The 13,386-nt window shown below is 38.4% G+C and overlaps 1 protein-coding gene across 1 annotated transcript; it reads right to left on the bottom strand.

Annotated features, from left to right (window-relative positions):
- Nucleotides 1-4,512: 4,512 nt before the first annotated feature.
- Nucleotides 4,513-12,344, bottom strand: LOC115417737 (solute carrier family 22 member 13-like). Its single transcript, XM_030131783.1, has 10 exons — nucleotides 11,970-12,344; nucleotides 10,014-10,117; nucleotides 9,702-9,856; nucleotides 8,517-8,688; nucleotides 8,308-8,428; nucleotides 7,381-7,475; nucleotides 7,073-7,287; nucleotides 5,315-5,423; nucleotides 4,692-4,886; nucleotides 4,513-4,598 (listed from the first exon to the last, which is right to left on the bottom strand). Exons 1-10 carry the CDS (start codon nucleotides 12,342-12,344, stop codon nucleotides 4,526-4,528), a joined length of 1,614 nt encoding a protein of 537 aa, XP_029987643.1. The 3' UTR covers nucleotides 4,513-4,525.
- Nucleotides 12,345-13,386: the final 1,042 nt, after the last annotated feature.

Here is a 13,386-nt window from a genome sequence, read left to right as displayed (position 1 = left end):
GCAAAGATCCGCGACGGAAAGAGCTCTCACTCTGCTGTCATATCCGGGTTATCGTATAATCACACAAACCCCTGCAGGGAAAACCCGTCTGATGCAGCTCTGCGGATATCCTGTATGTGTAAACAAACATTTGCATCACTGCTCCAAAACACTCTGATCCCAAATGTGATCCCAACCTGAGGATTCACCAGTGGTGCAAAGTAACTAACAACATACTTTAAATACAAATGTGATAGAATTTACTTAAATATTTTAATTTTATGCAACTTTACACTTTATATCCACAATTGCACAAAAAATGCAATACACATAGATACATACAACTACTAATATCTGCTATTACGACTAATGCACACATAGCACCTAGCATTAGCCTTAGCAATTAGCATATTATGGGTTAAAAAAAGCCAAATGGTCAACCGATCCAAGTTGATGTTAATTCTGCCCATGGTTCAAGAGGGGCAAGACGGTGCATGTTTAAGGTTTATGCTATATTTAATATTTGTATGTGCTTACTTGGACACTTGATATGTTTGGGATTTATATCAGACATTTTTTGAATGCCTAGTTCCTTTATATATTGGCATGTTGGGACCCGTCTATTGTCTGGCATTAGCCCAAGAAGCATTTAAAAACTGACATATGCATTCATTATTTGTATTTTGTGTTGTTTTTTCAACAGTTTTCAACAGTGCCTTCAATAGAGAGGAATAAATGTTGATAATGTGCAGCCATGATGTAAATATGTAAATAATATATAATTTTTAATTCAAATTCTTTATATATAAAAGATGTGTTATTTTTCTCCTTATATTTTCACTTTTCACTAGTTTGTGTGTTTTGTTTTGTGATTGGGTCTGGATTTCCAGGATCTAGATCAGTCTTTTGTTATTGTCACTATTGTATTTTTTGCATTGTGAATATTTGCTGTATAACACATTTCCATGGGTGGAACTGAACATAAACTTGAACCTTGATGAAGGAGAAGCCCTGTGTTCCCTGGTACCTATGTTCCCCAGTCCAACATACAATGTAGGAGTGTAGTTCCATATAGTGATGAAGGCCTACAAACCATAATTGCTGGTATGTCACTAGTTTCACCAAGGGTTAGGTTTAGGCACTGGGGAACATAGGTACTAGGGAACATAGGTGCCAGGAAACATAAGTACACTCCCCCCTGGCTGACTGGACTCTGTGTTTTCAGCTTCATTTCTCCAATAAAATGGCTTCCAGATCAGAGGATGATTACTGCTGTCCAGTCTGCCAGGACGTCTTTAGAGATCCTGTTGTTCTGTCCTACCACCACAGCATCTGTGCAGGACTGGAGGGAAGAGAAACCGATCAGGGAGTGTCCAGTTTGTATGACACAATCTTTACAGAGTGATTCACCTTGTAACCTGGCCTTCAAGAATCTCTGTGGGTCATTCTTACAACAGAGGGATTCAGAGTCTCTTTGCATTCTGCATTCAGAGAAACTCAGACTCTTCTGTGTGGGTCATCAGCAGCCACTTTGCCTCATCTGTCAGATCTCAAAAATACACATAGACCACAGACTCAGATCCACTTTTGAAGCTGCTCAAGATCTCAGAGAGGAACTCCAGGAATCCTTAAAACCCTTAAAGGACAAGTTAAAGTTTTTAAATATAGTCAAAGAAGAGATTGATTGAACAGCAGAAGAACACACTGAGGTCCAGGCCCAACACACACAGAGGCAGACTAAGGAGTAGTTAAAGAAGCTCCACCAACAGGAAGAGGAGTCCAGGATCAAAGCTCTGAGGGAGGAAGAGGAGTCCAGGATCAAAGCTCTGATGGAGGAAGAGGAGCAGAAGAGTCACAGGATGAAGCAGAAGGTGGAGGCTGCGAGCAGAAAGATAGCAGCTCTGTCATAAACAATCTGAGCCACAGACGATGAGCTGAGATCTGAACACATCTCATAAGGCTGCAGTGGAAGTAGTGCAACAGAGCCCCCTGCTGGACTGTCCAAGGCTGGGCTCAGGAGCACTGACAGACCAAGCCTTCATGGTAGTTCTTCTAGGTTCAACTGGACTTGTTTTGCTCTTTTGACTCCAAGTGACTTATTCAGTTCTAATAGCTGGTGGGGGAAAATGGACTTATAAACCTGTAAACATAAAGTGTAACAAAAGTACAACATAAAGTTATTAAGTTTGGTTTAATTCACATATTATTTACAGACATTTCTCAAACTCCATTGGTTTTACTGGTGAATCAATGTTGTAGAACACAGGTGTCAAACATGCGGCCCGGGGGCCAAATCCGGCCCACCATAGGGTCCAGTCTGGCCCTTGGGATGAATTTGTGAAATGCAAAAATTACACTAAGATATTAACAATCCTTTTAGTTCAGGTTCCACATTCATACCAATTTAATCTCAACTGGGCAGGACCAGTAAAATACTATGATAATAACATATAAATAATGACAACTCCAGATTTTTCTCTTTGTAAATGTAAATATTTTCATGCATTTACACTAAAACAAAGTATAATTTCACAAAAAATGTGAATAACCTGAACAAATATGAACAACCTGAAATGTCTCAAGAGAAATAAGTACAATTTTAACAATATTCTGCCTGTTATTAAATGTTTTGTGTATTTGTAGATCCACTGTGATCTGTAAGTTATAATGTACATGTATAAGTGATAAACTGAGGCAGAATATTGTCAAAATTACACTTATTTTTTCAGTTTGTTCATGTTATTCACATCTTTTGAAAGGATAGTTTGTAGATGTAAACCTTTTCACAATGTAAATTTACTTTTTTCGCTCTAAAACATAGAGAAAAGTTTGGAGTTAACACTATTTATATATTACTATGTTATTATTTTACTGGTTTGGCCCACTGCAAATCAAATTTAGCTGAATGTGGAACTGAACTAAAATGAGTTCGACACCCCTGTTGTAGAAGATGACAGTGTTTCCACGGTAAAGAGCCTCTGAATATCCAAATGGGTCATATCTGATGACCATGAAAAGATGAAAAACTGTATTTTACCTGAATTATTTCAATGCATTGATAGGTTTAGTGGTTCAGAAGTTATTATATATTTTAGTTCAGAAGATGATTTTGGTTGCCAGTGACTGTTTGACTGTTTGAGGGTTAATGGAGGCAAAATATGCACCAGTAAAATTACAGGGTGTGATATGGGTTTGTGTTGTGATTTTATCCCCCCATTTAAAACTTATTTTCATATTAGATGTATGTGCACATACAAAAAGAAGACTTAAAGCTGAAGTTGCCCTTAAATTTGCAGCAATTCACAAAATCAGGTACTACAACTACAAGTGATCGACTGACCCAGTTATTGTGGGACTTGGCAGTTTGTTGATCCTTTATCCATTGGCCCCCCCATGTGGATTTTGAGGGAAATGTAGGAGTTTCGCTTAAAACTCTGAAAACAGCCATTTAAACAAACACAATTTTGTGAAATAAATGTGAATTTTTATTGGTATGGTGATTTTGTTGACTATGTTTTCTCACTTTTTTGGCTTATTTTGCTGATCGTTTTACTCAGTACACCTGTAACTGTCAACAACAAGAAGATGTGGTAGTTAAATAATACATCAGATAAACATGTAACTTTTGAGATAACCAGAGTAAGAACATCCTGTTACCTGTTAATAAACTGAGTGAGGCATTTTGTTTTGGACTCCGCTGCAGTGTCTGGTCAGGTGCAAAACTCTTCAAAACAACGGCCTGGTGAACTTTGCATCACTTCACCTTGTCTGTTTGAAAGTCCTAGAACATGTACTACATGACATTATCTACAGTAAAATGTCAGCACTTAGATTAATTTGACCTCATAGAATAAAGAAGAATAAGCTGATACAGTAAGGATGCAGTGAATGTTGTCTTCACCTCATCATTGAATGTCACATGTTAACATTAACTCAACTTCATCACGTGCGTATTATACTGTACATATTATAAAGTCTGCAGAATATTCCCAGCAGTTGAATTTATTACTTCATAAAGATAACAAATCGTGCATACAAGAACTCAGCCATAAAATCCACTGAACTCTCTCAACTTTTGATAATGTTTAACTGAATTATTGATTAGCTATATGTACAAAACCGTTACTTTGTGTCATGCCTCCTGAACAAAAACATGATTAGTCGTTGACTAAAAAAAAAAATGACAGGAAGTCCAACAGAAGATCTGCACTGTTTTAATCTATATTTATTTCAGTAGAGTTTCATTTACAGATGACAAAAGAATGTTCCACAAATTGAAATTTACATATAGACAAAAAAAAAAAAAAACAAGATACTAAAACTGGTAAAAAAAACTAGAAGAACAGATTTAAAATATTGATTTGATGCCACTTCAAGGCTTTTAGGCCAGTACAAATGTGCAAATTCATGCAAATACATACTGCATCTGAATCAAATATCATTTAAATATGTACAAATCCACATCAAAAATACTAAAAAGTGATGTAATGATGGAAAGAACATCACGTAAAGCAAATAACTTTACTTCAGGGCAAGCACAACATCCTCAAACCTTTGTAATTAACAGTCTTGTTCCATTCCGTGATTCTTCCTTCATGTCAGTTCCACTCTTAGGTTTTCTGCAAATAGAAACAAGAGGGTCAGACCTGGTCGTACATCAGGTTTTAGGTAATCTTGTTAATCTTGGTACAATATTGGGCTGATCAGCTTACGTGACTTCTGTATGGTCCTGGATTTCAACATAGCGGGTCTCAGGTAGTAGCAGACACAGAAGTCCAGCTACAATGGCGACGCCGCCGTAGATCAGCATGGGGATGGTGAAGTGGTAGATGTCCAGGAGCCAGATCAGTGGAGCGAGGATGCCCGCGACGCCAATGAACATGCCGTTCAGACCTACACCCTTTTGCCTGTCAGAGGGGGCAGTTCATCAGCAGCAGCTTCGAGTAGAGCACAGGCGTCAAACATGCGGCCCAGGGGCCAAAACTGGCCCACCAAAGGGTCCAATTTGGCCCCTGGGATGAATTTGTGAAATGCAGAAATTACACTGATGATATTAACAATCAGGGACGTTAGAAACACTTCAGGTCAGTTCAATCTCAAGTGGATCAGAACCTGTAAAATACTATGATAATAACCTATAAATAATGACACAATAATAACACATAAAAGTTATGTTTTATTTGGAGCATTGTGAAAGTGATGAATTGTATAAACACACAAATTACAGCTTTCTGAGCTGACAGGCTAGTCGAATGACCATAAAGCTCTATAAAGTGTACATATGAGTATTGAGTAAAGACAGTGTCTACTGTTGCCACCTCTGTGCTGACCTTACCTCAGTACTGTAGGATACAGTTCTGCAGAATAGAGATAGACTTGGAAGAAAGAGGCAGTGGCAGCAAATTTCCCCAGTACAGCTATGACTGTAATCAGTACAGGAAGGTCTGGAGGGCAAATAATGAGTCCGACATTAACACACATCAAGCAAACACAGGGACAATTGTGACCAGACAAAGAGCAAATGCCTGTTTATTAAACAGAGGGTATGCACGGGACGTCACTGCTAGTGGAAGTCACCGCGGTTCCACTCACTGAGTGGCAGAAAGAGGGAGGTGAGTGACAGCGTTGGCTTCAATACTGTCTAAACTGAAGAACAATATTTAATAAAAATGGGGAAGAGCTGTTTTGTGGTTGATTGTATGAACAGGTTTGAAAAGCAGCATCCCTTTTGGTGTCAGCTAACATTAATTTATGCTGTATTTTTGGGACAAATCAGACCTTAAATGACGTATTGTTTTGGCTAACGTTACTTCTTAGTAAAGCTCTTGGTTTCATGATCAGATCTTTCATGGTTTTTGTCTTCATTTTGTGATTCTGAACCTTGTGCTCCTACATGGTTAGTAAACTAACTTAAACTGAGGCTAACCTAGTTTTTCAAATATGGGGGAACTGGAGAATAAAGCTACGACAGAGTATTAGGACCACAGAAGAAAACAAAAACACTTGTGACTATGAGAATAAAGTCATAAAATATCAATATAAAACCCGTAATTTTATGATAATAAAGTCAAATACAAAAAGAATCACAATGTTATGAGAATAAAGTCATAGTTATAAAAAACCCTCATAAATGTCATTCGTTTATGAGATTAAAGCTGTCATGTTCCAACAATAAAGCCATAATATTACCAGAACTAGAAGCACTCGGAGAGCGCAGACCTCCACCAAGGCTGATCAGTGCCCCCCCCCGTGGGCCCCCCCACCCCCGATCGCCACCAAATGTAATCATTTCTTCCTTATCCCATTTCCAACAAACCCTGAAAATTTCATCCAAATCTGTCCATAACTTTTTGAGTTATGTTGCACACTAACGATCAGTGCCCCCCCCCCGTGGGCCCCCCCACCCCCGATCACCACCAAAATTTAATCATTTCTTCCTCATCCCATTTCCAACAAACCCTGAAAATTTCATCCAAATCTGTCCATAACTTTTTGAGTTATGTTGCACACTAACGGACAAACAAACAAACAGACAGACAGACAAACAAACAAACCCTGGCAAAAACATAACCTCCTTGGCGGAGGTAATAATAATAATATGGTAATTTAAAAACAGCAGTAGTATCTGTGTTGGATAAAGTACTGGATCTGAACTAGACTCCGTAAATCTCCTCAGTCCCAGTAGATCATGCATATATTCACTGGGGTCAGTCCATGGTCTACTGGAAATGCACTTTGGATCAGCTGGTTCTGGGCCCTAGTTTTGGACCCTGGTTGTCAGTCATGATGAAACCATGTATATTTGTTTCAGGTCCAAATAGCGCTGATCCCCTCCACCCTCTATGTCAGGATCCTCCATTTGTGTCCACATGTCAGTGTTCATGGACCACTTGTTCTTTGGTAGCTGGTACAGATCCATGTCCAGTCCAATTGTCCTTCATTTAATTTCAGATTTCACATTTTCCTGCTCTGGCTGTGTTTACTGCTATACTCCGTCATGTTGAGCAGGTTGGTTTTTGCCACTCAGTCTGATTTAGAGGGGCGTGGCCCAAGGGGGAAGTGACGTATGTGCATACCCTCTATAGCAAATTACCTGCAGGAACAGCAAGGATGGCAAGACAAGCAGCACCTCCGAATAGTAGGTAAGCGGTTTGACATATTCTCCTTCCAAAGCGCTCTGTAAGTGGCAAACAGGCCAGACGTGCAGGAAGCTCTGCCAATCCAAAGATGAACTGGGTCAGATAGATATCCAGGCCAAAGTTGCCAACGTTCAGGCTGAGTCCATAGTACATCAGACAAGCTCCAAAGCTATCCACAACAAAAAAGAGACAAAGTGTGTGTCAGTGCACACAAAGGTACAGCTTAGATGTGGCTGCATGTTGGATTTAGACAAACACTCACCCGACCAAGCTCATTATGACCACACATTTTCTCAGATATGATATTTCAATGAAGTCCAACATTCTCCCTCCTTTTGATGAACATTGACAATCCAGCTAGACAATTTATTTGCAATGCTTCAGTTAGAGAAGGGGTCTCAAACATGCGCCCCACGGGCCAAAACTGGCCACCAAGGGTTCCAATTCAGCCCGCAGGATGAATTTGCAAAAAAAAAAAAAAAAAAAAAAAAACAAACAGTCAAATATGTCCAACTCATTTTAGTTCAGTTTCCACATACAGACCAATATGAGCTCAAGTAAAATACTATCATAATAACCTATAAATAATGACTCCAATTTTTTTTCTTGGTTTAATGTGAAAAAAATAATATGACATTTTGCCTATAAATAATGACAGCTCCAAAATTTTCTCTTTGTTTTAGTACAAAAAAAAAAAAAAACACATTAAATTCTGAAAATATTTACATTGACAAACTATCCTTTAACAATAAAATGTGAATAACCTGAACAAATATGAACAACCTGAAATGTCTAAAGAAAATTAAGTGTAATTTTAACAATATTCTGCCGGTTATTAAATGTTTTGTGCCTCTGAGGATCTGATCTGTAATGCACATGTATAAATGATAAACTGAGGCATAACTTTGTTAAAACTGCACTTATTTTTCTCAAGAAATTACATTTTTTTCAGGTTATTCCCATCTTTTTGGTTTGGATAGTTAGTAAATATAAACATTTTCATAATTTAATGGGTTTTTTTGCACTAAAACCAAGAAAAAAATTTGAAGTTGTCATTATTTAATTGGTTATTATGCTATTATTTTACTGGTTCAGCCAACTAAAGGTGGCCCCTGAAAGATAATTAGTTTGTCATCGATGAGTACGAGTGTGTTAAGTCATTTATTTTGCATATTTTATTGCCGCTCACCTTGTTTAAGAGGTCTTTTGAGATGTTCCTCTTATTGACCTTGGCTGCCCTCTGGATCTCTTTAATGGCCTGCTTCTTCTTGCCCTGGGTAAGGAGCCAGCGAGCTGACTCTGGGAGGATCCTAATGGGAAAAGACACTAAAAGTTATAATTTATTTAGCAATGGTTGTGCTATCTGTGGTAAAAAGGTGAGTCTGAGAGGGTGCTGACCAATAAAAGATTCCCAGGAGAAGGAAGAGAGGGCAGAAGAGCACCAACTGCAGGATCCTCCAGTTACGGATGAAATAGGCCACAGCGGCCATCACCATCATTCCAATAGGGAAAAAAAGGTGGCAGATGGTGGCGAAGAAAGCAAATTTGGAGGAATCGGTCCATTCTCCACCTTCAGTTCAGTTCAGATTATTTTGAATATGCAACAAAGCAAACAAAATAATCCTACTTTAGTGCCTAGAAATAAAACAGACCTCAAGAAAGCATGAAAACTCATACATATACACCCACACATGACGGTCTATCCTTTAGCTTCCTGTCAACATAAGGCTTTACAAAAAATCTATTCTCTTGGATGTTTTGGAAATAGTTGACCTCACTTGTCATTTTCACATACACACATTCACATACATCTATACTGACATTAGACAGACAGACAGACAGACAGACAGACAGACAGACAGACAGACAGACAGACAGACAGACAGACAGACAGACAGACAGACAGACAGATAGATAGATAGATAGATAGATAGATAGATAGATAGATAGATAGATAGATAGATAGATAGATAGATAGATAGATAGATAGATAGATAGATAGATAGATAGATAGATAGATAGATAGATAGATAGATAGATAGATAGATAGGCAATTTTTTTTGTTTGTTTCTCTTTTTAAATGATTATTTCCTGGAAGAATTTAATTACACCAGAAATCTGCACAAATACTAAACACACTTTTATTTGATCAGAACAGGATCTAATGTTATATCACAAAATGCTCCTGTGTTCAAACTGAAATTCTGTTTTACAAACATTACAGTTTAAGATCCTGTTCAAATGTTCATATTCTATTAGTTCAGAACCAACATCAGAACAGTATTTTACTTCAATCACAACAAAGGAACCAACATTATTTAATAAAAGAGTGTTAAATAAGAATAAATAAAAGAAAAACAAAAAAGAAAAACAAAAAAACAAAAAGGAACCCCCACAATATCTCCATTTGAATAAATACCTAAAAATATCAATACAGTACTTTTTAATATCGATACAGTATAGTGAAATGAAATATTGTGATATATTGCAGAACCGATATTTTCTTACACTCCTAGTTACATGACGTGCTTTTATAACGCAAAGGTGACATTAATTTCAAATCGTTGTGAGCACAGTACCTACCTATGACAAATCCATTTGAAAGAACTCCTGCAACTGAGAAACTACACACAAATTTTAAAGCAATGTAAACGTAGATGTTGGGAGAGAGAGCGACACCAACTCCACATATCAGCAGCAGGAGGATCGACAGCAGGACCACGAAGCGTCGACCGAACCTACACGAGACAAAATCTGATGAATTTACTCTATTCGAAAAAAAACCACCCACCTTCCATTCTCATTTTTAGATGATAATTCAGTTGAATGTTTTGTTATTAGTCCATTTTTTTGCTGATAAAGGAACAATGTGTTGTATGTGTTGGGGGTTTGTACCTGTCGGCCAACACTCCCCAAACCAACGGTCCAATCAGGCGTCCAGCCATGTAGATGGACTGGGACATCTCAATTAAATCACTTCTATCACACACCAGGTCAAACTGAGAATGAAAGACATGTTAGTGGAGAAGAAGTCAGTGAGTTATTTAGTGATTCTAATTCTATATTTATATATTTATAGAAATACTAATGCTACATTCCAGTATTTTTGAGCCTGTAAGTCACAACTTCAAACCACGACTCATGACTTTGTAACGTTCCAGGCAAGTCACGCCAAACTGTTGAGCGCAAGGAATTGTGGGAGTTAGATGTAAACAAACCAGCATGGTGGACCGTACTTTACACTCATTAACAATCATTTCTATCGCCAAAGGTGTTTGCTCTTTGCTTATTTGAGAGAAATAGAGGAGGAAAAACGGTGCATAAGGCAAGAGAAGCTGTTCTACCTTTTATGTTATGTTATTTGTATATTTGGATTCGTATTTGGTGTTAATTTATTCTTGCACTCAATGGACTGAAAACTAGCTAACGCTAGAGTAGCTGCTAATTATACAGAACATTAGCAGATAAATGTCAGAGCAATACCTTGATTTAATAAACAATCTGCATAAACACCGCAACCGTGGGGGGCGCCATTGTTGTTTCATGGGCTACGTGACGTCAGAGCTCGGAACTGGGAGAACATGGATCTAGTAAGAGTTCACGAGTGGGAAGTCACAGGTTTGACGGACATTGCAGCACATTTTCACTGGTAGAAGGTTGGAAAAACACAAGTTACGGGTGGACTGGAACGCAGCATAAGACCCAATCCCAATTCGCCCCTTGGCCCCTCCCCCTTACCCCTACCCCTCCATTTTGCATGTACAAACGAAGAGGTAGGGGTGTCCTGATTCTCGATGAGTTGGAGGGGAAGGGCAAAGGGGGAGGGCTGTTTGATTTTCCAGGACCACAATACAAATGGAGGGGTATGACAAATTTCCCATAATTCTGTTCGAATCATGGAGGTAAACACAGCAAAAAAAGTGCAGCAGTGTGATGAAAGAAACACACAAATTTATGCAATTTCTCTGTAAACAACTTAATCATTTGATACACCGTTCAATGCCATTTCAATGTGTTATAGATCGCATTTCTACAGTTTGCAGTTGATAGCCAGAAAAAGATGCCCAATGTTCATGGAACAGAGGTGTTTACAGCTGCTGATGACATGGGGAATGCTTTCACAAACCAAGTTGTTGCATCTATTTACAGCAGCATCGATGACTGATGATGACATAACAGGTCTGGAAGGGTTGGACTATTTCATAGGGGAATGTTTCAACCACTACCCCTTGCAGCTCTGTTTCAAGGGGTAGTGCCAAGTGCAAGGGCCAAGGGGGAGGGGGAGGGGGAGGGGGAGGGGGGAGGAGCCAAGGGGTGAATTGGGATTGGGTCATCACATCTTATTTTTCTCCTTATACTTAATTTTCCACATGTTGTGGTTTTTCTATTTGTCTTTTTCTCTGAACTTCTTTGTTGTTTGCTGCAGCTGTTATCTGTGAACCCCCCCTCAGTGGGATGAATAAAGTCATATCTTATCTTAACTTATTTCTAAAATGCTTAGAAGTGTCTGAGTGTTTCCAGTTTCTGTGCTATGGGAGACAAGCTTCTGTGCTATGGTGAATGAAATCCACTGAAATTTTTTTTTTTTTTTAAAGTATTCACAAAACATACTGGCAAACACCAACCTGCAGCAAAATATGAGACTTGTTATGACAGTAATGACAGTATGGAAGCCCAAAAGGGACCAAAGTGAACATCAGTAACTACATTTTGGAGCATATAACTGTCTGTTTACATCAGGTTTAAAATAAATTTGAGAAGCCTGTACATGCACAAACGCTTTCCGATCAAACCCCAGCATTGATTTATTCCTTCATGAATCAGCATGAACCAAAGTTCCCAGACGCTCACCTCTGTCACGATGGTGGAGGCACCTTGGGTTTCCTCAAAAACAGATCCACTGATACACGCTGTTGTGGTGTTGAGCCCATATGTTTCAATGGCTGCCAAATCCAAATCCACAGGAGTGAACATCTCACAGCTGTCAAACGTCCCATCCTTGTTCACGGGAGTAGTCAGATTTTTTATTCTGTCAGCTGTCAGGTTAGGCCCGCGCTCCAAGATCCAGTCGGTGTTGCAGTGATGTGGGTAGCTCATGCTTAGAAACACCAGGCCTATCACATCAAAACCCGCGAACATACTGGACATGCATAACGCACCCAGGAGTCGCTTCTGGAATAAGTTGAACTCCCCGATCTCTTTCAGGATCTCCCTGAAGTTGGTCATGTTGACATGTGTTCTCAGACCTGCAGTGATAGAAACAGGTCCAGCTTTAAGCAGCATCAACCACTGTTTACTTCACTCATGTCCTGCATGTTAATGTTTAACACACATCCATGATTCCAAGTATTAAAATACTACTTGGCCGGAGCTTTCAGGCTGAAATTCAGCAGTTGTGCAGCTGTTCTCAGGTCTAGGTGTGGTGTTAATTTCAAGAGTATAATTAATCCTTTTAAGACTACCATTAGAACAGGCTGCCTAGATTTCTTTAAGGGTTTCTTTTGTTGTTGTTTTTTTGCAATAGAAGTATATCAGAAAAGGTCTCTTTTGTCAATTATTTTTGCACATTTTTCTAGGAAGAACTCAATTTTCAGTATCTAGCCATTAATTATCATTGGTGTAATATAGCAAAAAAAAAAAAGACTTAAAATATTATGAGATTACAGAAATAAACTTTCAACTATTTTTCATGTGCTCAAACATTTTTGTTTGTCTAGATCATTCCGTATACATGTTATTCCTTGTTATTTTTTAGTTATTTCTTGTCATTTTTATCCTGTGTGATAGTCTCTGTTTACTTTCTGTGTAGTTGTAGACAGAGCTCCCCACTTTAGAAAAACATACATGATGTGCTTCTTTTACAAACACTGCATCTATTTCTGCCCTGGCAAGCTCTGTGGAAATAGTCTCAAACACACACACCAAGGTTATTATCATTAACGAAAACTGACAAAATGACAAAAACTAGACTTGTAAAAACATTTTCGTTAACTGAAATGAATAAAAACTATAATAAAAAGAAAAAAACTATTACTGAAACTGTATTGTGTGCTTAAAAAACTAACTAAAATATATAAAAATTATGGATAAAAGTCCCTTTGTTTTCGTCTTTGTCAACGTCAGATTGATATGAAATCAATTTATTTCGCTGTAGCAATTTTAGCTAGCGGCACCATACGACACTTGACGGTCCGTCACTTGTGGTTTCCAGTCGTCTTCTGGTCCCCACTCTACCTGGAAACATGGAGCAGCAGAAAGCAGCAGAGTC

This window comes from Sphaeramia orbicularis, chromosome 4 (genome assembly GCF_902148855.1).
Source record: "Sphaeramia orbicularis chromosome 4, fSphaOr1.1, whole genome shotgun sequence".
In the NCBI taxonomy this organism is placed as follows: domain Eukaryota; kingdom Metazoa; phylum Chordata; class Actinopteri; order Kurtiformes; family Apogonidae; genus Sphaeramia; species Sphaeramia orbicularis.
This window is presented reverse-complemented; position numbering and strand designations above follow the sequence as displayed.